Source organism: Tiliqua scincoides, chromosome 8, assembly GCF_035046505.1.
Source record: "Tiliqua scincoides isolate rTilSci1 chromosome 8, rTilSci1.hap2, whole genome shotgun sequence".
NCBI classification, from domain to species: domain Eukaryota; kingdom Metazoa; phylum Chordata; class Lepidosauria; order Squamata; family Scincidae; genus Tiliqua; species Tiliqua scincoides.
In genome coordinates this window covers 17,777,386-17,804,122 of record NC_089828.1, presented here as the reverse complement: position 1 = coordinate 17,804,122, position 26,737 = coordinate 17,777,386, and the positions used below count along the sequence as shown (strand labels likewise).

The window sequence follows — 26,737 nt, the reverse complement described above, 5'->3', positions numbered from 1 at the left end:
TCCTATCAGACTTTCTAGCACTGGTGCAGCCAGAATGCAGCCACAGCACAGCAAATGTTCTCATACCTTGAGGAGGACTCTGTGTCTGCCTCTCCAACACAGGATGCAGCGTACACCCCATTGGCACAGCAGCACTGGCACTGAAAAATTGGATAGGATTGGGCCCTTAATTAACTATTTCCATGTTTTTCAAACTGTGGGTTGGGGACCCACTTGGTGGGTCGCAGCCTCATTTCTGGTGCGTCCAGTAAAGCCTCCAATGAAAACACCAAGATCAGATAACTAATGGAAAGATCAGATAAGTAATAACCTCAAGCCCTGAGGCTACTCAAAAATCAAATAGCTGCTAACTGTCCTGCAAAAAGCTGAGCTCCTGCAGTTTGCAAGCTTGTGTAAATAAAAGGAGATGGATGTTTGAGCATCTTTTTTCTGGTGTGTTTTTTTTCCTCAAGTCTGTCAATGGCAGGTAGCATGGGCAGGTGAAGGCTGGATCACATAACCAAGCCCTCAAGCCTTGAGGGCTGCCTCATTATGTGAAATGAATCCAGGTTTTTGGCAAATAAATAAAATATTATTTGTAAAAAAATAAAAATACTATCTCTTTTTAAAAGTCTCATAAAGTTAGGTGGGGCCCGACAGAGTATCATTTTAAAAAGTGGGTCCCGGTGCTAAAAAGTTTGATAAACACTGGAACATGTAGTCGAAGTTGGGGGGGGCTAAATCAACCACTATTCTCACCTTCCTCCATCATTTTTCTTAAGAGATACAACCCATGCAGCGATGTTGCTCTGCCCCAGAGGAAAGAAAGCCAGAAAATCAGAAAGCCAGAAAGCCAGAAAGCCAGAAAGAAAGCCAGAAAGAAAGCCAGAAAGCCAGAAAGCCAGAAAGCCAGAAAGCCAGAAAGAAAGAAAGAAAGAAAGAAAGAAAGAAAGAAAGAAAGAAAGAAAGAAAGAAAGAAAGAAAGAAAGAAAGAAAGAAAGGTAATTCAGTACAGGGAGATATTGCGAACAAAATGGTAGTGTTATTCATCAACCAGGTGTAGATAAACCATGGGAGTTTCATACACTGAAGGGTATCCTTTCCCCAATTTTTGTCAGTTTGGCTACAACAGGCAAATTAAATCCACCTCTTTTGTGAGTTGGCAGTTTCCTGAAGCATTTTGGGGACGAGGGAGTGGGGGAAGAGAGCCCGGAAAATGCGGAAAATGAAATTAATATTTCATCATGTGTCGGCTTTTCAAAGGCAGGAGATGAGTAACCTAATTCAATCAAAGGCTGGCTTTGAACAGCCGCCCTGTTATTTTATGAATATGGCTTTTTAAAAAATGTAAAGTGCGAAAAAAAGAAAAAGGAACATCTGTTTAAAAAAGAAGCCATTTGGTTCTTTTTATGTCTCATCCTGCTCGCCGTGCGTCGTTCTGCGTAGCGATCAGACTATGGGGAGTTTCGTCAGATGGAGAGGAATAGGAGAGGCGGAACCCGGTGCAAAGAAAAAAAACCAGTGATGAACACAAGAGATTCTCACCTCCAGTATTGCTTTGCCTTCTCTCTTCTCTGAGGAACGGGAAGATCAGTGTAGGGCAGTGAACTATTTAAAAATTGGGTTCAGTTCTGGTTAAGGCTCAGTCATTTTTAAACTCCCCAGTTGGGTTCCAGTTCAGGCACTTGCTTTAGAAAAGTTACTTCTAGTTCAGACACATCTCAACAGCTTTGAATATTGATGGGCAAGTTGCCACCTGCCACTTTCAAATCTGAATGGAAATGATCCCATTCCTTCATTAGCGGACATTGGGCCCAGTCCTATCCAGTTTTCCAGTGCCAGTGCAGCTGTGTCAATGGGGTATGTGCTACATCTTGTGGTGGGGCAGCAGTCACAGAGGCCTCCTTAAGGTATGGGAGGCTGAATTGCAGCTGCACCGGCGGTGGAAATTTGGATAGGATTGGGCCCATTCTCTTTATGTATCTTGAAAATATGTTATTTATTTTCACTTTTTTTATATACTGCCTTTCCTCCATGGAGCTCAGAGTGGTGTACATAGTTCCTTCACTTCTTTTGTCCTTACAACAACCATGTGAGGCTGAAAATATCCCAAGGGCAAAGGCCCAAGGAAACTTCATGGCTGAGAGGGGATATGTCATGAATATGTACAGTTTAGGCCTAGTAACATGTAAAGCCTGAACCAAGCTAAAACAGTAACACAGAAGTGGCTTGCAGTCCTAGCTGCTAAGAATTTACAACTCAGTGGAAGGTGATTATGTAGCACCTAGGCAGCCAGAAAGACGCCCATCAAGGATGGAATGCAGCTGTGGATCGGGGGGGGGGGGAGGGAAGAGCTGAGAGGGCGAGCTTCCATCCCCACTTCCTGAGGACAGGTCTTTTGGTCTTTGTCTCCTGGTGAGATAGGTGGTGGGTGCACATCCTGCCCTGCCAGGACCATGTGGCCTTAGGTAACTGACCTGAGGATCTACAAAAGAAGCTGACCCAGGTGAGATTTAGAGAATAATAGAGTTAGCCAGTTAGCTTTGTTGTTTTATGCTGATGTGTTTCCTAGAAGTTTTTATGCCTCTAACATTTGCTGCCTTTTGTAACTTTTTGTAACCCTATGTACTTAATAAAGTAAAAGTCCTTTTACCATGTTGGTTCATTGTCTGTTGGGGACAAAGGTTCAGAATCTTGCTTAGCCATTCAGCAAGCTACCAAAAATCCTCATTGTGGACTAGTAACTTGAGGACTGAGACTTTAAGTAAAGAAAGTGCTCAGTGCCTACAAGGGACATAGTTACACCTAGAGGGTCTCAGTATCCCTGGACTGAGGCACTGGCTCTTACAGGGTGGTGGCAGTACAACCGAACAGGGATTCTTGAGGGCTCTAGGGTTCAGAACCAACAACTCTGAGCACCCAAAACCCTGGTAGAGTGAGACCAAGTATACGACAGGATGTGAACTTGGAGCTTCCAGGTCTAACTCCTAAACCACTAAAATGCTTGTAGGCTGGGTCAAATCTCCAAAGGTAGAGTGAGACGAGGCGGTGCCAGTGCAGGTTGCTGTCAGTTCCTGGACATAGCGCTGCACTTGGTTCCTCCAAGCTTCCTGTAGCATGCAGCAGCTCTCCATCAGCAAATGGGGGAATCTGTGATGACCAAATGGTACTGGGAATTCAGGGAGTCGGCTTGATAGTCCCTGTTGTGAGCACAAGTCTTCAGCTGGCCCAACAGGGCCAGTTCTGAAGCCAATCCTGAGGCCAAGAGCAAGGGCTTCAGTTCAGTTCAGTTCAGTTTAGTATTTTCAATCGCTGTGCTCCAAACTTCCATAGCACACCAACAGACCTTTTGTGGCACAACAGTGTGCCCCAGAACACCAGTTAGAAATTGCTGATCCAGATCAATGCCCTGGGTTTGAAGGCGTTGTAGTAGCCTCAATGTAATTGTATTTTGTTGTTGTTAACATAAACTGCATTCAGGATCCTTCTGCATTGAAAGGTGGAAATAAATCAGATGATGATGATGCTGATGTTTAATTTAAGCCCCTCTCCATCTGCACATCCCAGTCAGCTTTGGGAAGCCAGCTTCTTTCCTTTATCATCTGCAGTGCCCACAGGCTCGCAGAGCATTCTCCCTTGCGAGATGCAATGCCTTTCCATCAGCTCTGCTAGCGGGCAGGTTTAGTGGCATTCCCTACTCAGAAAGAGGATGTACCTGTGACAGGAATTTTTTTTTTTTTTTTTAAATTTAAGAGGTGACTTCTGCTCAATACTGGCACCAGGCTGTGGGGGAAATGGATGAAGCAATGTCCTGCACTGGGCCTCCCACTGTCCTGCTTGCCCTGCAACAATGTGTGGGGTACAACTGCTGCCACCACAAAGGAGGATTCAGGGATCCAGTTGGGTCCTCTAACAGGCATGGATTCTCAGCTGGTGCCCATTCTGGAAGATTCCTGGGGCTATTCCAGCTTCTGTGAACAGGATCAACTAAAGGATGATCAAGATAGCTGCCTGCAAAGAGCAGAGAAATCTCAACCTCATTTTTTAAAAAATAAAATAAAAATCTCTGAGCATGACTTCCAATTTTTCTAATTGCATTCCCCAAATCTTGAAATGCTTTAATTATTTATTTGAAGTATGATGAATACGGGTTAGAAGTTGGTTGAATTTAGAAGCTCTCGCCCCTTTTTCTACACCTGGGCTTTAATTAGGCACTCCCATCAGCTATGTAATTCATTACCTTGAATGCACCTGGGTGACGGCACTCCACTCCCTCTAATGACTTTTGACTCTTCATTCCGTCCTTGTCTCCGCACATGGCTCACTTTGTTTGATTCATTCCAGATAATCTCACAGATCTGTTTCCAAATTTAGGTACAAATGCACATAAATTGCTACATCATGCTGCATAATAGCAGAATTGGCCTTATATTACAGAAAGCCTTGCCTGGCCATGGGGGGGGGGGTGTGATCTCAGAGGTTGAACAGGTCAAACATTGGCCCAGAGACCACACTATCAAAGGGCCTGCCTCATTAGACTGACCCATGAACTGTCCATCCTGGTCACAGTGGGTGTTGTAGCATTCAATGACCCATTGAGGACAGGTGGGGTGCCATGGGAAGGTGGGGTGCCATGGGAAGCCCAACATAATGCTTTTTCCCAGAGCCCCTAGCAACCTGGTCCCAGCCCTGCCTGATAACAAATATCTCACTGTCAGGTATTCCTGGCCACCCCCTGGCAACCAACCTATGCCTAAATGGAGAGAGAGAGAGAGAGAGAGAGAGAGAGAGAGAGAGAGAGAGAGGCTATGTGTCCCAGTAGCGATTATATTGTCTGCCACTTGCCTCAGCAATAATGCAATTCCCTCATTGTGATAAAGTACTCTGCCTCCAGCTATGTAAGTTTATCCACTCCAGAATTATATTACAGCCTCATAAAACAGAAGGGCAATAATATTACTGCTTAATTGAAAACCTCATGTTTCAGCCACATTGGACACATTGTCCAGGGATCCAAGGGGTGTCTTTTCAGGGAGGGCAGAAGGCATTACCCCTCTGTGTAATTTGGCTCTTGGCTACTTTTTCCAAGTAAATCATGCTTCATGTTGTAGGACAAAACCAAGAGACAATGGGGCTTACTCCCAGGGAAGTGTGGATAGGATTGCGGCCCAAGTTAACATAGGAAGTAGTAGCATGAAATAGGAACATGATAGCATATGAAGAACTATTCTGGATCAGGCCAAAGACACTACTAGACCAGCATTCTGTTACTTGCAGTGACTAACCAGGTGCCAGCAGGAAGCCCACAATCAGGTCATGTGGGCAAATGGCCCTCCCTGCCAAGATTACTGCCTCTGAATCTGTACGATGACTCTGAATCTGCAGTGCTGCAACTGAATCTACCAATCTAACATGACTGGTAGAACTGCCCTCCATGGATTTGTCCAATCGAATCCCTTTTTAAAGACCATCCCCTTTTAAAGACGATCACCACATCTTGTTGCAATGAGTTCCACATACTGTGTGATGGAGCATTTCCTTTTGTCTATTCTAATTCTGCCCATTGTTGGAGGACCCAAGTTAATGATACGGAAGAGACCATAGAGTTTTTATCTATCCACTTTCTCAGCTACACTTGATCTTAGCCAAAAGGCCAAGAAGTAACTCCTTGCAACTCTTATTCAGAGGAACACTGATTTTGAACCAGAAAGTAGTACACTGTCATCATGATAGGTGGTCATTGATAGACAAGTCCTCTGCGAAAATATATTCATGTGTCTTCCAAAGAACATCTATGGCCTTTCTTTGTATGCAGTAGTCAGTTGCATAGGTTAGGTGAAAAATTATTTCATTTATCTTTCACATTTTAATACCGCCCTTCCTCCAAGAAGCTCAGGGTGGTGCACATTGTCCCTCCCTTCCTCTGGTCTTCCCAACAACCCTGCAAGGTAGGTGAGGCTGAGAGATAGTGACTGCCCAAGTTCACCCAGGAAATTTCATGACTGAGTGGGAATTTGAACCTGGATTTTCAAATGGAAGTCCAACTCCCAAACCACTACACCATCCTGGCTCTCAACAGTTGCATAGCTGACAGGGGGGGGGGGGTCACAGTTTTTTCCCAGCAATATCGTGACATTTTAAGGCCTCAGAATACCCCCTGGATGGGGGTGGAGATAAGGAGGGTGGCTTTCCTGGGCCTCAGAAAGCCTTCTAAGACCTTAAAACTTCACTTACGGTTTTGCTGAAAAATCAGAAGTGACCATCTAAGGCTTTCCAGAGGCCTCAGAACACCCTCTGAAAATGACTGGAGTGCAGCTCTGGTTGTGTTCTGAGGGGGTGCAGGGTTGGCCCAGGTCAGGGGGTAGCCTTGGAAGGTGTGCCACAGGACAGCACACCTTCCCACTACACCGCTAGCTCTCATACAGGTGTAGGAATATAGGGACATGTCCATAACTCTGCAATGCTCACATCAATTCTTACATCAAGAATCACTGCCCAGATCCCCTCCACATTGCTGAAGACTCTACTCTTCTCGCCATATGCTATATCCATGGATCCTGCACCTGTCCTGCTTTCCAGTGTGGAAGGCATTGTCACTCCCGAATCGGCCTTTTCAGCCACACTAGACGCTGTTCCAGAACCACCTTTCAGAGCGCGATACCATAGTCTTTCGATACTGAAGGTTGCCAACTACCTGCCTTCCATCACTTTAAAAAAGACAACATATAAATATAATTCTTGGGAAAACACATTTATAGCACAAACCTATGCATGCCTACTCAGAAGTAAATCTGATTGTGCTGAATAGGGCTTATTCTCCAGAAAGTACGCATAGGATTGCAGCCTGACAGCCCAATCCTATGCATGTCTACTCAGAAGTAAGTTCCAATGAGTTCAATGCGGCTTACTCCCAAGAAAGTGTGGATAGAATTGCAGCCTTAATCTCTCTCTCTCTCACACACACACTCACACACACTTTATTCTGTTGTCAAGCCATATATTGTCAAGTCATTCAGATGAAACTTATTGAGGTATGTAAGCAGATATACAAAGAGATGAAAAAATCAACGCGCTTTATCCAAGATATGGCAATATTGGCTCTAACCGTCACATTTACCACTATACTATTAAAGTCCGTTTAGCACAGAGATAACGAGAACAGAGCTTAAGGCCTTCGCTTGGATTCTTTCTCATCAAAAGACACCACTGATGTACTGTGTTGGAGAAGAGACGGAGCCGTGAAGGAGGACTTTCTTGGTCCCAATATTACCTCTGTTGTGTGTTCACACACTAGGTCATCTTAGGCATGCTTTATATTTGTTTGGCTGTCTCGATTGTGTGAGTTAGATAGCAAAACCTCAGCTCCCAGTTAATTAAAGCTGTGTGTTCTGATCTGGGAGGATTCTAAACAGCTTATCTTACTTCAGGTTAATTCCTTGATCCTTTCAGCCACACTAAGGAAGAATAATACCAGTAAAGCACAATGTTTGAAAGGGTAGATTCAAGACTTCCTGGCAATGGAGGCAGCATCCTGAATGCTGCCCTTCCTCCTTGTACATAAGAACATAAGAAGAGCCCCACTGGATCGGGCCAAAGGCCCATCTAGTTCAGCTAGTCCTGTATCTCACAGTGCCCACCAAATGCTTCAGGGAACACACTAGACAACAGACACAACCTGCATCCTGGTGCCCTCCTCTGCATCTGGGGTGCCCTCTCCTGCATCTGGGCACCTTGCCCTACCCAATGCCCTATACCAGTGGTTCTAAAACTTTTTAGCACTGGGACCCACTTTTTAGAATGACAATCTTTCAGGACCCACCAGAAGTGATGCCCTTAGTCTGGAAGTGATGTCATGGCTGGAAGTGACATCAACAAGCAGGAAAATTTTTAACACCTCCCAAATGACAAAATCAAATCAAAATTAAATAAAAGTTTACAATAAGTATAAGGTTAAATATTTATTTAAAATAAAGAAGAATCCTCCTAACCCTCCTGAGCAGTTGCTGATGTGTTTAAAAATAAATCCGCAAACATCCCAAAGAACTGCAATCCTATCCACACTTACCCAAGAGTAAGCCCCATCAATTAGCATTGTTCAAAGCATATACATAGCAGTCTGCTAAAAATACAGATCTATAACATATCCCCAAATGCAGTCACATACCATGGGAGCAACAAGTCTATTAAAAATAAAATGAACAATGAAATGAATGGGGATCCATCTGAAATTGGCTTGTGACCCACATTTTGAGAAACACTGCCCTATACCCAGCAGTGCACTGGGCCTGTCCACTCCTCCTCACTTTCTGGGTTTGAAAAGGAGGAGAATAGAGCAGGGAGGAAAATGCAGAGGAGAGGAGAGTAGTGGGCTAGAGTGGTGGAGATGCTCCACATTTTCTCTTCTGCTCCACTGTCCTCAACCTTTTCAAATCCAGGAAGTGGAAGGAGGAGCAATAAGCAGCAGAGTGTTTATTAATTATTATTATTATTATTATTATTATTATTATTATTATTATACCGCTTTTCAACTAAAAGTTCACAAAGCAGTTTACAGAGAAAAATCAAATAACTAAATGGCTCCCTGTCCCAAAAGGGCTCACAATCTAAAAAGATGCAAATGAATACCAGCAGACAGCCACTAGAACAGACACTGCTGGGGTGAGGTGGGCCAGTTACTCTCCCCCTGCTAAAAAAAAGGAGCACCCACTTGAAAAAGTGCCTCTTACCCAATTAGCAGGGGTAAAACTACCTACCACTCCATAAACAGAGGCAGACTTCTCAGTCAGCCTCATAGACAGGCTGGTCCCTGGAGACCACTAAAGCCACAAACTTTGACTGGCACCATCTCTGTAGTCTCTGACAACAGCAATTTGGCCAATCTCCTTGGCCACCCCTCCGTGAACGAATGAGCTGGGGAAAAATCATTTCCCTAGATGTAATCCCCCATCTTGAAAAGAGTGCGGTCCTAATTAAAGGGGAAAGAGGGACATGTAGCAATTCACTTGAACATGTGCAACAACGGGATTAATAATTTATGGCGCTAATAACACGACCGCTGGTTGTACCTATTTAATATGGAAATGCAGGAATCAATTTTTAAATGCCCTGAGTTAGTTGGCATCAATTGCCCCCACCCCACACCTGCAAAAGGTTGAATTGTTCCATTACTTCTTCGAGGCACACCCTAGCTGAGGACAAATGCAATCGCAACCCAGGAAAAAGGCAAAGAGAATTGGCATGATGCTCAGCTCAGCTCACTGGAAAGCCGGGCATCTCTTCTGAGAAAGTGACCTATGTCACTCTGCTCTGGTGGGTGGGCTGTCTGATGGCAGTGAATGGATCTATCATGATGACTTGGCCTGTGACTCATGCTGGGACTCGAGAGAAAGGGTTTCATCAAGGAAGCATAATGTGCCTTAAATTGCTGTGGGTGTTCACAGAACGGCCATTCACCTTCAGGAGTGGGGTCTGAGACAATCCTTTGGCAGATGAAAGAGAAGCCGTAGCTGGCAATCCAGGAGAAGGGGAGACAAGAACTTCATTCAGGCATTACTTCCAAACGCATGGAAGTGGGGAGCAGTCTCATGCTGCCTCATGCTTGCCCCAGGCCTGGCCCAAACTCCCCAGAATCTGAGTTTGTGCAACTAAAATTGAGTACAGGAGAGTTCGAACAGACAAAAGAAATGATTTCTCTAAATAGCATGGGATTAATTTGTGGAACTCCTTGCCACAAGATGTGGTAACGACACCTGGCCTAGATGCCTTGAAAGGGAACTGGGCAGATTTCTGGAGGAAAAGTTCATCACAGTACAAATCATGATGCGTATATGCAACTCCTGGTTCTAGAAGCGGGTTACCTCTGCATGCCAGATGCAAGGAAGTGGAAACAGGATGCAGGTATTTTCTTGTCTTGTCTACTCTCCGAGGCATCAGGTGGGGCACTGTGAGATACAGGAAGCTGGACTAGATTAGCCTGGTCTGATCCAGGATCTTCTTTTCTTCTCTTGTTCTTAACAAGCAGATATTCTGCAGGGCACCTTGCCCTGCAAGATTCTGCCCATTCCTGGCAGTGCGCAAGAATCACAATCGCTGCTCTCCCTCCTGCTCCCTGGCTTTGAAACAGAAAGGAGGAAATGGAGCAGGAAAGCAAGTATGGAAGACAGTCCAGCACTGGGCATCTAGGCCACTGCTCTCCTCTCTTCCACACTTCATCTTCTGCTCCATTCCCTTCTTTTTAAAAATTCCAAGGAGGAAGAGGGAAAGGGGCACAGGCAGAGTGGCAATGGCCAGGCTATTCCGACCAGGGACTCCAGGAGGAATTTTTCGGGGGATACAAAGTTTCTTTTGAGTCCTTTCTCTTGTCCCTTGGATCATCATTTCTTACAATCTTTGGATCATGATTTCTACAAATTATGATATAGAAAATGATGGCTTATGCAAAATGTGAGCACTGGTTGGCAACCTTCAGTCTCGAAAGACTATGGTATAAGCCTACAGCACCCGGTATTCCCAAGCGGTCTCCCATCCAAGTACTAACCAGGCCTGACCCTGCTTAGCTTCCAAGATCAGATAAGATCAGGCATGTACAGGGTAACAGTTGAGCACTAGTCTCCACACAATATATGTAAACATTTTCTGAGATCCCAGGAAACTTCCGGCTTCTTCCCCCCTTTGGCTCCCTAGCCCATCTTTTTTTTTAACCCTGGTCACAGGTATGATGTACCCCCTGCACCCTCCCTCTCATAAGCCCTGATGTTGGTTCATGTTGATTAGCTTGAGTGATTGACAGTGATCTCTTATAGCACTCAGGATCTCTGGGGTAAGTAGTAGATCATTATGACTGTTTCTCTGTTGGGGGGGGGGGGAATGCAAATTCCAGTAATTACTCTGCTTATCTCCAACCTTACTCAGAGACACTCTTAACTCACCAGTACATTTGCTTCCCAGGGAAATGAAACCCTGTGCTCTTGCCCCTGGAATTTCTCCTACTTGGAAAAACTGGTAGCCCGCAAGCCTGATTCTGCTTTTGTTTGTGCTGAAATTATGTAGTTCAGCTCGTGTGGGCAGAGGAGTTTTGTCTGGATCTGGGAGAAAAAAAAACTGATCCAAACTTGAATAGGTTTCTTTTTTGGGGGGTGGGGGTCACCTTAAATATATTCCCAATGCACTCTTTTATGCAGGTCTTATTAAGGGCAATCTTAACTTCCCAATGTAGATTCCCTACCACATGTGTGTGCACAAGTTTTTAAAACCCAACATATTATCACCAGGGTTGCAAGGTTTTAAATTAATGAACTGTCTGATGCAATTAGTCAACTCAAGTTTTCCTAGCAAATTAAAACTCACCCACCCCAACCCAACATTGACGGAGTTGGCAATAAAGATCTTTCCAGATGAGCAGCTTGTCACAGAATAAATGGATCACTTTTACTCACCATGGGTTGCAATGGATGCCTTCCATAGGTAGCACTGATCTTGAAAGAGTTGCTCATTTATCCAGCACTGGAAAGTGCAGTTTCCAATGGCTTAGAAAAAGTATTTGCCTCATTTAAAGCCAGGAATGATCCCTCATTCCATTCTTTGACTGACTGACTGACTGACTGATCGATTGCCGTTCCATGGGTTGGTTAGTCTACTCTGCAGTCCATTTCCCCTGCATTCCATTTTATCTTGAAGAATTTTGAACATTATCTCCAACATTGGAACATGCACAGTTCAGTGTGATGTCCATCCCTTTGGTTTGTTTGTATCTTCTGTTTTTTTGCTCATCTATCGAGGGATAGTAGTGCATGTCTGCACTGATAAAACACTTCTTTGTGTGTCTTGGTTGTGTGCCATCCTGATGTGCTATGCAAGTCTGTCTCACGTGTGGTATTTGAATGAAGTACACATGTGCTCCCACACCTTGGGAGCACCCCACTAAAAGAAACCACACAAGCAAGCACACCAGGTGGCTTTCTTAAAACAGTGCTTTATGGGCACATTGCAGGAATGTGCTGGAGTCACAGCGCTGAGTCTCGAATTGAGTCCAGAGTCTTTGCCCTCTTGACTCTTGTTGCACATGAGTCATAACGGAAGGCCATATGACTCATCCAGAGCCATTTTTCAAGTACTTTCAAATCTGAGCTTTTCAAGAAACAAGTCAAATCGTGGAAGTGGTGGGAATAAAAAGCAAGCAAGCACATACAAAAGCGGGTCTTGAGTCTATTTGAGTCACCAGCCTTTTCCGAGTCACTGCCATGAGTCTTGGATCAGCCCCAAGTCACTGGTGTGCATGAAATCTGTTTCTTCATGACCCGAGTCAGAGTTTCAGGTGCAAGTTCCCATCCCTGGCACATCAACAATAGCAGTGGGGAGAAACACAACTGAAGTCAAGGAACTGAAAGCTTTGGTGATTGAGCATGCACAGTACAACATTTGGAAACAAACAAAAAATGGAACAGAAGATTCATCGTGCAACAGAAGATTCATTTGTGATATTTCAGAAACAAGATCAGGTAACCTGCAACTCCAACATTCAGGGAATTTCAGGGGGAAATTCAGAAGAGGAGAATTTGGGAGGTGTCCTGAGCTAGAGTAGACATCATTGCTCAGAGCAGCATGTAGTAGCATGACTTATGTACCAATTGCCAATGTCAGCACTTGCCTGGCATATGATCATGGTGACACATATATAGTCACAAGATCAAGGAGGTTGACTATTACTGAATCGGTCCATCTCGGACGGTATTGTCAACAAAGACTGGAAGCAGCTCTCTGGAGTTTCAGAGAGGAATTTTTCTGTATCATATCAGGGATTGAAACCAGGACCGTCTGCGTGAGAAGCAATCTCCACCATTGCAATACAATCCCCCCCCCACCATCCCCTGAAATTCTCCCAGCCAGGACATCACATTTCTATGCCTTTCAGAGAGAGAGAGAGAGAGAGAGAGAGAGAGAGAGAGAGAGAGAGAGAGAGAGAGAGATGAACAAGGAGAACTTGGACCATTAAGGGTTACATTACATATTAAGTTTTAAAGGATGGATGGCAATAAAAATAATTTGGGTAGTGCCAAGCTGAGTGTGGCTGCCCTTCTCTCCTAATCTATCATTAAGAAGCTCATTTTTCATGGGTACCCAGTGGACAAATAGAACAACACAGTGTATGTGTGGCAGGGGGTGGGGGGGACCGAACAAACACTAGGCGTATTGTGGAATGGAATGCATAAGTTAATAAGGGAGCCGCTGGTACCTTGAGGCTTCCTTTATTGATTGGCAATGTGCTGTAGAATACACAGAGCCATTACCCTCCATCCATCAGCATGGCCTTCTGGGACTGAGAAACTCTGAAGAGAGAGCACACCAATGAATGTGTTCTAGCAGCACCGACTATAAGCATTTTTGGCACTCTTCCAGCCCCTGCACCTTGGTTTTAGAAGTAGGCTACCTCAGAAAGCCAGATACAAGGCAGTGGCACCAGGATGCAGGTAGATTTTTGTCTTGTGAGCTCTCTGAGGCATGTGGTGGGCCACTGTGAGATATAGGAAGCTGGACTAAGTGGGACTGTGGCCTGATCCAGCAGAGCTCTTGTTATGCTATATGCCCCAGGCCTGCAGAGAATTTACAGGCTGGATAGAACAAGGCAAGGCCCTGATGTCTTGGCCTGCATACATACAATGTAAAAGCACTGTTGCATCATGGGAGTGGCTGATGCATTACCATTTCACCAGACATGTCACCAGATGGTGAGTCATAGGATCACCAGACTGTAGCCCGCCTCTCATTGGCCAGTGCCAGTATATATTGCAACCTGTGTAAGCTGCTGTGTGGGAATGATATGTGGAGTGTCTGCGGGAAGCTACGTCGGTGAGGTTGGTGATCGGAGTATCGAGAAAGAGAGCTATCTGTGCTGTTTGCTTGCACAACTGCCTTTGAACTGTAAATATCTTGTACATACTTCAAGTAAAGGAACATCTGGTGGTGGAGCACTGCCATGTGCCTCGTTATTTCCCGGGAGTACTTGCCTGACCTTGAGTCTCTGGAGCTGCGGTGTCGGCTGCGTACAGCAACAGCTCTTCTTATATTCTTAGGGAAGTGACAAGGTACAGCATGGCTGGCATCTGATTCATCTGAGGAGATAGCTTTAAGGGTGGAACACTCTTTGGAACACTCCACGGTCCCTCCACCACTACTATCTTATAGCCAGGTCAGCAGAATGCTTCCCAGTCTTGCTCATACTGATATCTAAGAACCAGGGCATGGCCCCTTTGAGTTGCCACCATTATCTTTGGGTAACTGTGGCAACTCCAACATCAATCACTTCCTGCACCCCATGAGCCATACCCTGAGACAACCTGCATCTAGAAGCACAGATGTTCACCCGAGTTACTACAGATCATGGATTCAAAATCTCCAGCAGAACTAGTCAAAGGCAGCCAATGGATGCTAAATGAGAAACACCGAGGGTGAATTTTACAGCCATTTTACAGATGAGGAACACTGAACTTGAGAGCTCAGAGACCAGACAGGACAGAGCATTGTACAGTAATTGCTATTTGGAATGTTACTATTATTAAATGATTCAGATGGAAACTCTCGCTGACCCACTACAAAGTACACAGAGATATACCTGTAGATTCCAATCTATCTCTCCCCCCCCCCACTAGTACTTTCTCATCCAGAAGAAACCAAACCTCAGCAGCACTAAGAACAAAGGGATCTATTTTCTACTGAGCCTGACTGTTGGACCATCTAGGTCAGGACTGTCAATACCAACTGGCAGCAGTTCTCCAGGATTTCAGACAGGGATGTTTCCTCGTCCTAGCTGCAGATTGAACTAAGGATCTTCTGCCTGAATACATGTACTCTAGTGCTGAGCTACTGCCCTTCCCCTTCCTATTACACTGGAAAGGAATGGGGCTGTGGTTCAACCTCTGCCACCTCCAGGCAGGGCAGAAAAAAATTCCTGTTTGAAACACTGGAACACAACTGCAGGCCAGAGTTGACAAGATGGTCTTGTGGCCTTATGAAGTTCAGACAGCTTCCTATGAGCTCCTTGCCCCTCGGGGAGACTAGCCCAATTGCAAATTGCAGCCCCATAAGAGCAAAAATGCTTTTACGGGGCCCGCGATTTGCAGACGGGCTATTATGAGACGCTGTGAAATCAATTTGCTTTTGTTGGCCCAAAATGACACCAACCACCAATCCCATGGCGTTGAGGAAGCATTAAAGGCATCCGAAACCACAAATAAGGGGCATTCCCCATTAGATCAGACATGAGCTGCAGCCAAGGAGTTAAAAGAAGAGGGGAGGAGGAAAGCCACCCAAGGAGTCATTCAATTAAAAAGAACTTAATAATGGCCTTTGGACTGTATAGAAAATTATCCTCTTTTAATTATTTAATTAGCCCGGGGGATAGTTAATGAGCATTGCAAATGCTTCCCCATAATGTGCCACTTACAGCAAGCTCAAGACACAGGTGAATGAGCATAATGTATACCCCGCTTCATTATTAATACTTGCAAATGCATTGTGCTGCCAAGCTTGCGCTACCTCCTAATGATGTGGTTATTCAGGTGTTTGTATCTTTGAGCAAATGGAGGATGATAAAATGCAGATTGCAAGCAGAGAGCCAGAGAAAAGGGAACATGCAGAGCAGAGAAAGACACACACATCTGGGGGGAGCTTTTTCATCCAAAGACCCTCTTTAGACTCCCTTCTGAGTCACAGACCCAATGCCCTCCCTCTGCAAAGGACTTCCCCCCAATGGGGCCCATATCACCACCAATAAGAGGACTCATTGATGAGGCAGTGTGGCACAGTGGTTAGAGTTCAGGAACAGGACCCGAGAAATCCCCACTCAGTTCACTGGATGAACTTGGCCTAGTCACTGCTTCCCAGCTGAACCTACCTTGCAGGGTTGTTGTGAGGCTACAGGGGAGGGAGAACTGCATGGGCAGCTTTTCACAGATGAAAGTGACATGTAACACTGATCACGTGTGTAGGTTTGCTAACTGATCGCCTGAATGATCTGATCATTTTAAGTTCATGATGAACGTATCACTTCATTAATATAGTAGCACAACATAGTAAATCATGGGGCCCAGGAGGAAGGAGGCTGGAGATTAAGAAAATACAAACATATGAAGCAGCCTAATATCTTGGTCCATCTAGCTCAACATTGACTACGGGTGGTGCGAGTTTCAGAGAGTCAAAGGGTCTCAGAGAGTGGCCTTCTCCAGTCCTACCAGGAGATGCCAAGGATTAAACCCAGAGTAGGTATACTATGTCCCTGCAAAATCAAGGCTTGAAGGAGATCTATGAGCAGATCTGGGGTTTTCAAGAGGCTACAGAGGGAAGAGAAGAAATCAGCAAAATAAAATAAAATATTCCCTTTCCATTTTTCAAATGGAGCTTCTTCCATACATTGAGGAAGATTTCTTCAATAGGTTGATCAACAATTCAAAAGATATCCCAGCAATTGGAAGGTATGAAAAGTAAGCTCCATGCTTGCTGATGCTTTGGTACCCATGTGCAAGCATTGATGCATGCACCCAGGGCCAGTGCCAAGCTCTTTTGCACCCTAGGCAAGGCTAACTACTTGCACCCCTTCCCCGCCAAAAGAAATTGCTAACTCCAATTTTCAAAAACGGGCGTAGAAAAAATGAAAAGCACAAAATTTTTAAAGCGGCTAAATTTATTTTAAATGGTAAGAAGAAGTCTGTAATGGTACCCCTCAAAAGTCAGCACTGCACCCCTCTGAGATTTGCACTCTAAACTGCTGCCTAGCTGACCTAGTAATGGAACCAGCCCTGCATATACCCCCTATGTAGCACTCCCCATGTCGTGATTTCTGGAGACTCTGTGGAGGGAGCTGAACTTTAGCAACACAAACACACACAAAATGAACAATCCCCAAAAGCAAAAATCAGGACAAAATCTGGGAAGGATTTAACCCAGTAATTTTCATTCACTCTGCTGGCCCAACCTTCTGCCTGTAACAGGATCTCCTCCTAGAGCATCTCCACTAGGTGTCTATTGAGCTTCTGCTTGAACAACTCCAGTGAAGGAGAAGCCACCACCTCCCTCGGCAACCTGTTCCACTGCCAAACCACCCTTACTATCAAAAATTTCTTCTCGCTTTCCAACCAGAATCTTCTCTCTTGCATTTTGTACCCATTTGATCTAGTTCTAGATCAATAACATTTGAGCCTAATTCGTGAGGGCCAAGCACCAGAAAAGAGGGCCCAGCATGTGAACTAGACTGTTACCCTGCACATGCCTGGTCTTGTCTGATCTTGGAAGGTAAGCAGGGTCAGGCCTGGTTAGTACTTGGATGGGAGACCACCTGGGAATACTGGGTGCTGTAGGCTTATACCATAGTCTTTCGAGACTGAAGGTTGCTAACCATGTGGATAGAGACAGACAACGGAGGCACTGCTTCTATGATTTCTAGGATCTTGACCCTGGTTCCCCCAAACACTCGGAGCACATCACTAGATAGATGCTAGGCCCAGCGTGCACCATGCTCTCAGCGTGTTCTTCAAATCTCAATGGGCTCAGGCAACTAGCTGACCTTGATGAATGCTGGGGGCAACTGTGATGACTATAAAGGTTCGCTCACCCTTGATGAGAAGCGATGGAGAATTGTCACCGACAGTCATGTGTCACAGCAGTGTTGACTCTGCAAGATTAGTGCATTTTCACCCTGAGCTGGACAGCAAGATGGATGAGTGTTGTGCTGAAGTGAAATGATCCTACTGATTATTATTCAAGGCTTCTGTATTTATGTGCCTGTCACCGCAGTCACCCAACCAAAGCGAGGAACCTGTAACCAAACCTGCAAAAACCAACCTTTATTCTCTGTCACCTAGCAAGCTTTCAAGACACTGGGAAACCAAGCCAAGGGAAGGATCTTCCATCCATGCTGGCTTGCCAGGAAGGTGGCCTGCCCAAATCTTGACCCAAGTCTTGAGGAGCAAAAGGAAAAGCTAGGCATTCATAAGAAGCTGCCAGGCAATATACAGTCCATCCAGTTCTAGCTCAGCCATTTTCAGCCACTGTGCCATGGTCCACAGATGTGCCACAGGAATTTGGGAGAAGGTCATTTATTCGTAAGGCCAACGGGGGGTGTGAGCCCCCCATTGACAGCATGGTGTGCCTTGTCGATAGTCAAAAACATGCTGTGCCTTGACAATTTTAGTGCCTTGTCAGCGTGCTACAAGATGAAAAAGGTTGAAAATCACTGCTGTAGCTGGATCTCGCTCCAATATTATGGTTCATCTGTTGCTGACACTGACCAATAGGGTCTCTCCAGCGTTTCACAGAAAAGTTTTTCTCTGCCACATCAGGCAGGGATTGAACCTACAACCTCCTATGTGTAAAGCGTGTACTCAACCACTAATCTATAGCCCCTCCAGCGCACCTGCTTTGCATGTAGAAGGTCCCAGGTTCAGTCCTTGGCATCTCCAGGTAAGGCTGCCAGGCAGCATGGACAAGAATGACCTAGATGCAGTAGCATGCCGAGGGGACAGGGGTGGTCCTCCCTAAATACCAGCATTGTGTGCCTGTCACATCAGATGTCACTGACTGGCATGAAAATCAGAGCACCTCATTGGTGCTTTGAGATGCCAGCAATGGGGGAGTTGTATACACATTACCTACCTGTAAATTGATCATCCTAGTAGCCCAATATTGCTGCAGCCAGTATGGTCCCACCTCTTCCAACCACATCATGCTCAGGAGCAGAGATGTTCCAGGTGGGTATGCTTATTCAAATGCCAGGTAGACCTGGCCTCAGCTGGGGGGATCTCAAAGTAGAGACCAGGTCTACCCATGGCTTTCAACAGCCAAGGGCGAGGCAGTGGGAGCAGTCTGCCCTAGGTACCAGCGGCACCACTGTCTAGATCGGGGTGCCCAAACCCCGGCCTGGGGGCCACTTGCGGCCCTCAAGGTCTCTCAATGCGGCCCTCAGCGAGCCCCCAGTCTCCAATGAGCCTCTGGCCCTCCGGAGATTTGTTGGAGCCCGCACTGGCCCGACCCAACTGCTCTCAGCATGAGGGCGACTGTTTGACTTCTCATGTGAGCTGTGGGGTGAAGGCTACCTCCACTGCTTGCCGTTTCACCTCTGTGATGCAGTAGTGGCAGCAAAGGAAAAGCCAACCTTGCTTTGTGCAAGGTCTTTTTTAGGCCTCAAGCGATCGCAAGACTTTCATTCATTCATACGTGTTCATCTTTAATATATTCATTTATGTAAACTTATGTAAATTTATTCAAATTTTAAATGTAAATTAATTCATTTTTTCCCAGCCCCCTCCCCCCCCGACACATTGTCAGAGAGCTGACCTGGCCCTCCTGCCAAAAACTTTGGACACCCTTGGTCTAGATGGACAAATGGATTATGACAGCTACTTGCTTGCCTCGGGATTGTTGTTATACATATATTATAAGAACATATACATATATTTACATTTTTTTAAACATTTCAAAACTCTCTGTGAATGTATGCAACCCCATGTGCCCATATTGTGGCTGCAGGGAGTGCATTGAGGAAGTCCCAGCTACAACACTAACCTGTATGGTATGAAATTGGCTTGTACGCATCCCAGTTCCCCCAATTCCAGTAGCACTGGCTCTGGTCAGACCCACTCAGGGGAGGAGGGCAAGTTTGGGCCTTAGAGCTGCTGAGGGGATACTCACCTCAAATTTACCCTCCACCTCCAGGATCTTGGTAATGAAAGCGCGGGGAGCCTGGTAGGTAATGCAATTGTAGAGAGCCAATATGGTGTGATGGGTAGCATGCCAGACCTTAAATGAGAGAGCAGGATTTAAATGCCTCTTTAGCTACGAAGCTCACTACATGAGCCATATTCAGAAAGGAGCTGGGCAGCCACATATCCCGTGCCAATGTGCCTGCTGGTCTTGCCCGCGGGCATCTGCGCATTCTGCATTTGCCTGGAGAAGGCATTGAGTGCCATAGAGATATTAGGCATCACTTTTGTTCAAAGGATCCACGCACAGACTATCTAATGATACAAGGTGATTTGGCCATCTAAAGCTAGTAAGGCATCCAAGACCCCGTTGTCTGGCTGGCTGGCATGTGTTAACTGCAAAAACCAGTGTTGTTTGCTTCAAGAATATCCCTTTGGCTGCCACACTGAGCACTTAAAAAAAACAACCACGCACATTAATCCAATATAAACCATTTTGTTCCAGTCTGTGACTCTCCCTTCTCCCTTGTTGGTTTGTAAAATCAGATGCTCAGCTCCTCTGGATCATTAAATACTCTAATACACTCTGTCTTTTAAAGCCATGTTCCTGTTCGCACATTGTCGCCTTCTTTGTTATGTGCCAGCAATATCCCCATGCTGTATTTCCATTGTTCGGTCTTTAAAATATTCTGTTTTCGCACTTCTCCCCCCCATCTCCCTTCCTTCCTCCAAATTCCAAGAACTTCAAATGTCACAGTTTCTCCAGCTTTCAACACTCAGTCCTAACAGAATGCAGTAAAAACAGGTGGCCCCAGATCTCCTGTACTGGGAAGGGCAGTGCAGATGACCTTACCCCATAAGTAGAGATGGGAAAACCGAGTTTTTTTGAATGTGTGGATTTCGATGTTTTCCAAAAGTTAGAACACAGTATTTTGTGTTTTTATTCAAAATTTAAAATTATAATCACTTTGAAAGTGTACTAGGAAGGCGATATAGGTGGTACAGGTCCAACCTTGTTATACACTCATTTTTTTATACACGGATTTGACTCAACCCGAATGGCCACTGCAAATGAGAAGGAATGTGCTGATCCCTGGAGAAGGGGAAAAATGTATCCCTTTAAAATGCTTTTCTTACTGTTGTAGAGATTTTTATCTCAGCAGGATGAGAAGGGTAATCCATCAATCATTCTCTATCCAGGACCCCCTCCCTTACCCCTGAACACTTGGAAGAAAGATAATCCTTTCTAAGGGCCTGGAGAGAGACTGATTGTTGGATTGTCATCTAAATGACTCTACCTTAACATCACAAAGGTCAGCAAGGCTGTTTTTAAATCACCTGAGCAAAGAGACTTTGTTTTTTAAATTGATTTGCTATAGTGTGATTTTTGCCAACCACCTGAGTTCTGGGAACAGAGCCCTCGGAAATAATAAGACTCAACCTGTATATGGTCAGCAGATGCACCCACAGGCATCACCATGCACGCACGCACGCACGCACGCACGCACACACACGCACACGCACACACACACACACACCCAGTTGGCAACCTTCAGTCTCGAAAGACTATGGTATAAGCCTACAGCACCCAGTATTCCCAGGTGGTCTCCCATCCAAGTACGTACTAACCAGGCCTAACCCAATTAAATAATAAAAACCAAATAAATGTATTTTATTTTTTCATAGATTTGGGGGTGGTTTTATATTTTCTTTAAACAAAAAATGAGAAGTGCAGAAAGCGTGTTATATGTTTTTATGTCATTATCAACGTTTTCTCCCATCTCTACCCAGAAAAAAAACATGGCTCTTTCTATGTGAGTGCTCAAATTTTTGAATTTCTGAAAAGGCATCAAGCTCATGTGCCTTGTCTCATGGGCTGCCGCCAAACAAGCGGAGATAGAATTCATGCTCGGGAGTTGCTGGTTAGTAGGGCAGTTGAACAGTACTGGGTCTGCAGCCTGGTATGGAAGGGGCAGCATCCCCTTAAAAGATCACATTTGCAATTTAGGTGGGGCCCTGGATCCAATTTTGCTCCTGGCTGTGGTCAGGCATGCCTTTGCACAGCTTTGGTCAGCATGCTGATTGCGCCCCTTTCTAGCAAAAGCAGATCTGGCCAGCATAACACATGACCTAATCACTTCCAAGATCAGACTACTGTAACACATTCTACTGGGGGCTACCTTGGAAAGCATTTGGAAGCTTCCAACTGGTTTAGAATGCGGTAGTGGGGGGGGGTGTCCTTGAGAGAGCCTATGTTTAGAAGCATGACACTCCCATTCTGTGTCATTTGACCACATTTTTGTTTTTTGGGCTCAAGGCAGTGCCCATTGTTTTTAAAACCCTAAATTCTTTGGGTTTAGGTTACCTTAGTCGCAACTGAATGTGTCCACCACCATCACCTGAAGCTCTGCTCCATGTTGCCCCAGCTATGGGGGTTAATGTGGGACAGATTCTTCGTGGTTGCAGCCCCCAGCTAATGGAGTTCCCCACCCCAGGATGCCCAATTGGTCCCCTCAATGCTAGTTTTTTTGATACCTAGCAAAGACGTTTTCCAGTTACGTTGATAAATGCTGAGCTGCTTTTTCCCCTTTTGATTTTTTTGGTCACTGTTGAGCTGCTTAGGGGGAAAGATTGGACACATTTAAACAACAAAGTAACTAAACATGCCTACCAACAGAGGGCAAGCTATATAAATCAACTTGGAAGCAATACATAACTCCACATTTCTAACCCCAACTGAGAACATCTTTGGACAACGACATTGTCAAATGTTGCTTCGAACTAGTTAAAATTTGCTGGTTATTTGCTAGTTACACTCAAGCTAGTACTCACAGCTTTTCGTCTGCCCACAATGTCCAGGATGATCCTTGAAGGATGATAAGCCAAAAGCAGACTATGAGCTCAGGCACTGGACCTGAAAATACACCGGACAAAAAGTCTCTTTCCCATTATGCTAAGCTGCTAGCTCTCCGACAGATATTTTTCTGCCTGATCCAACCTACAAAAAAAGATTTCCTATTTGTTAAACAGATCTGATTTATTCATTAGGCACAGGAAGTCAATTTTTGCTGCCTGGGTTGCAAAAAAACTTCAAGCTGAATGTGAAAAGGGCAACATGACATCTGACAAGGACTCTTTGATGCGATTTGCATATCCACTTTGGAGAGTGGAGTCTCCCTTGGATTCTAAAATGGTCCTCGTACTCCTGTATTTGCGCTTAATATGCATGTGTTTGAAACTTACAGTTGAAATAACTACAGATCCTTGAAATTCCTCAGAGTGAAGTTAACAAGCAAGCATCATGGGAAAGCCAGTTGTTCTGTGCCATGGGTGACACAATGACACTGAGTCCAACCTCATACCACTGACTTGGTCATCGAATGGAGACTTTTCAAATGGTCTGAAAGGTGCTCCTGCATTCCGTCCTTCCATCTATTAGTTCATTTCATGACATCGAGTCCTCTGTACCTATCCAATCAGAGCTTATACCCTTTGCTCCCTCCCCTACAAGGGTCACGCCTATTCGCCATTCAGATCCTAATTGAAGTACATCTCCTTGAACTGAGACGTGAAATTCTAGAACAACTTTGGGAGATTCTCCGTGCCTTCAAAGTTTCCGGAAATTCTACATGTCTACCCAAGACACAGGAACCCATTTTCCAAAAAGAACTGAATATTTATTACATCTCCAAAGTCACAGACGACACCAAGGTTTAAAACTTTAAATATTTAAAGTTCAAATGTATTTTAAAAAAAAAAAAAAACACTCAACAAGTTTCTAGCCCTCATTCATTTTGAAAATCATGAAAAAGATACAGGTTATTAAACTTAGAAAGTTTAGAGATGTTCTGGGAGAAACACCTAGTGTTTCATGGTCCAGCAGAGACTGTAGGCTCTTCCCCAATGGTTTCCCAGCCCCTGACCCTACCCTCCTATGAAAATATTGTGTTTGGATGACTTTCAATTCCCCTGCCTCATTCCTTGAGGGTTAAGTACCCTTATACACTCATACACCCCACAATAAACAGAGCTATGAAAAGTTGCACACATCATACTAAAATGTAGAATTTTCTAGCACTGAATTCTAAACTTACCTACTGTTTGGCTGTATATAGAAATGCATAAAAGAAAATGAAGCACACACGTCCCTACTCTTTGGTACAAACTTGAGGCACATTCCTCACAGCACTACAGAAAGGGGACCCATCTGACCAGCAGATTGTCCTGGGCATCAGGGACGTGCGGTGGGTGGGGAGGCAGGTGAGCAGAACCTCCCCACCAGAGACCTTCGAAAAGCACCTCCATGGCGGGAGGTGCGCAAGCACTCACAACCCATGCACTATGCGCTCTCCACACTCTTCATGCTATTGACTTGGGTTGCGAGTGCTTGCCCACCTCACACGGAAGCAGAGCTTTTCAAAGGACTCTGGCGGGGAGGCTCTGCCTCACCTGCTTCTCCACCCACTGCACGTCCCTGCTGGGTAAGCCAACTAGCATCCTGTGTGGCAGAAAAGGAAAAGGCAACTTGCAAACAGTAGCAAAAGAAAACAGCAACCCCAGGCAACAAACTCTCCAAGATGGGAGCTATATTAAATGTCTGCTATAACATACAGTCCCCATTCTTGAGGGTTCATCATGGCAGAAAGTGCTCCCAAAGGCAGTACACCAAACTGCAATGGGCAGCCAATGTTTTTTAATCAAGATTTTTTTTCGGCACCTATTTGGAGGTCCCTACAGTTGTCTCTTACTGCCGAATACCATTAGCAGCTGCACACTCTCAGGCCGCTATTAAAGCAAAAATTCCAAGAATTTCTTTTCATGCCTTCAGCTAAAACACAAGAGAAACCCAAATGAAATTAACTCTGCTGACCTCAGAGGTTAAATGGCAGAGGTGGATCCCAGAAATATAAAATTAAGGCAGGACAGATGGCTGCAGAGGTGTACAACAATCCCTCATACATAGAGAAGATGAAACCAAGACCAGGACTAATATTAAACAAGGTTCATTGTCTTCATCACAGCCTAAGCCAGTCCTGTTACCAGAGTTCCATTTAACTACAGATGTCAGAACTTGAACCTGGGTCCTTCCCCAAGCAAGTGCGTGCACCGCCACAGCCTTTTCCGGTTTTAATCTCATTTTAAAGCCATCTTCCACTCTTTGCAACATCCTAAATATTCTCCCCGCAGTCCCAAATTTGCCCCCAGTTGTGTCAAAAATACTAAAAATTGTTCTGTGGCCCAGTAAAAGCTGCACACCTCAAAGTATTGTAGCTTTCCCAGCATCAGGAAGTGTCCTTTGCTTGAGAACATTACTGTGGCACAGAATTAAAGGTGGGGGGGGCGCGCATTTGAATGAGTACCAGAGTACCATCTTCAGTACCAGAAGATGTGACGTGGATAGAAATCATGAACATATGCAGAGAATGCACATTGTCCCATGTGCCTTTGATCGCCTCTACGGCACTATCACATTATCTTAGCCCATCTGCAGAGTGAAAATGGGGAGAAAGAAGGAAAAGGATAACTGAATCTGGGGCTTCTTAGAAATACAGTTTATCCCTTCATTCACGAGAGCTCAGAGATCAACTAACCCCCAAACTGGGTTCACACTTTTACTAAAGAGAATGATATGCTATTGTTCATATTGTGCCATTGTTGTTATGCCGGGGAGAGTGCTGGACTGATCCATGCTCTTGACCATCCTTTGTGGTACATGTATGTTCATCAAATGACTCCCATTTTGGCAGGTCAGAGTTCACTTTGGAGCGTTAAGGTGTCCATAGGCAGTGAACTGAAAGCACAGCACAAAGTCTACACAGAGGGGCTCTGTGCATCACAAAACAAAAAAGGTATCAGTGAGAAGAATAAACTATGGCCTGGCTTGCTTCAACATGTAGGTGAGAGACCCCCCCAGCCCCAGGAGGTACAACCAGGCCTACTCAGTGTTTTTTTCTGTATGTATAGGAATGAGGAGAGGAAATTTGGTGGTCATTGATCAAGCTGCAGGCTCTGGGTGAGAGTTCTGGGCATGTCACTTCCATGTTTTCTACAGTCCACTGCTGGAGGAGAATCTCACAGCACGTGCTCAGTCAGTGTGAGATCCACGATGTAGCTACTGCCTCTCCTTCATCCCTGTCAGTCAATCTCTTCTCCAATTTCTGCAAAGAAGTAATGAAATCACACAGAAATCAGAAAGCAGATCTAGTAGAAGAAAAGATAGAAAAGGAGAAAGGGACACAATATGCTGACAGCACCAAACTAGCTCTCTCTCCCCCCCCCCCTTCCTTCTTTCCATCATGGACCAAGGAATTTGTCCAAGTCATGAATGGGCATCCAAGAGTCAATGACTGAATGAGGGCAAACCAATAGAAGTTCAATCCGGATAAGACAGGGATGCTTCTGGTTTGTTGAATGACCATTTGGGGAATGCAGCCTGTGCTGAATGGGGCAGTACCGCCCTTGGAAGTTCTAGCTTATAGTTTGGGGAGGGGTGCCCTGGATCAATTTTTGAGCCTCGATGCTCAGTAATGTATGTTCCTGGATAAGGCCGAATCTGGCTACAATAATGTATGTGTTGGTGACATCGCATTTTCTGTGTGGAGCTGCTCTGTGTTCAAGACTACTCAGAAGTTTTGGCTTCTGAGTCCAGAGCACAAGTGGCCCAACTGCCTATAGGTTTTCACGATCGTGCTACTCTACTGCTACAACATCTGCACCGACTGCCAGTCTGCTTCTGAGCGCAATTCAAAATGCTGGTTTTGACCTTATAAACCCTAAATAGCCTGGTTCATCAGAAGAACCTCCTTGTCTTGTACAAAACCTGCCCACTTGATAAGATCACTGTGTGGTATGAGTGGGGAGGGGGGGTCCCTTTAGTGTGTCCCATAAACATCAGACACTTGTTTGGTTGGGGTCCAGGAGAGAGTCTCCTCTGCAGTTGTATCCATATTCTGGAACTCCCTCCTGAGAAAGGGGTGTTTGACCTTATCCGGGTTAGCCTTCCATTAGGCTGCAAAGCCATTTCAGTTCCAGTGAGCTTTTTATCTGTCAAGCGTTGCTGCAATGCTATT

At 45.1% G+C, this 26,737-nt stretch overlaps 1 protein-coding gene and 1 pseudogene across 1 annotated transcript in view; both read right to left on the bottom strand.

The window, feature by feature from the left end:
• Nucleotides 1-10,467: 10,467 nt before the first annotated feature.
• LOC136659719 (5S ribosomal RNA) lies at nt 10,468-10,589 on the bottom strand (annotated as a pseudogene).
• Nucleotides 10,590-23,322: 12,733 nt separating this feature from the next.
• Nucleotides 23,323-26,737, bottom strand: part of CD276 (CD276 molecule) — a 52,249-nt gene continuing 48,834 nt past the window's right edge. Inside the window, exon 8 of the mRNA XM_066635542.1 lies at nt 23,323-25,825. Coding sequence (XP_066491639.1) covers nt 25,803-25,825 — 23 coding nt within the window. The 3' untranslated portion in view covers nt 23,323-25,802. The remainder of the gene's footprint in view (nt 25,826-26,737) is intronic.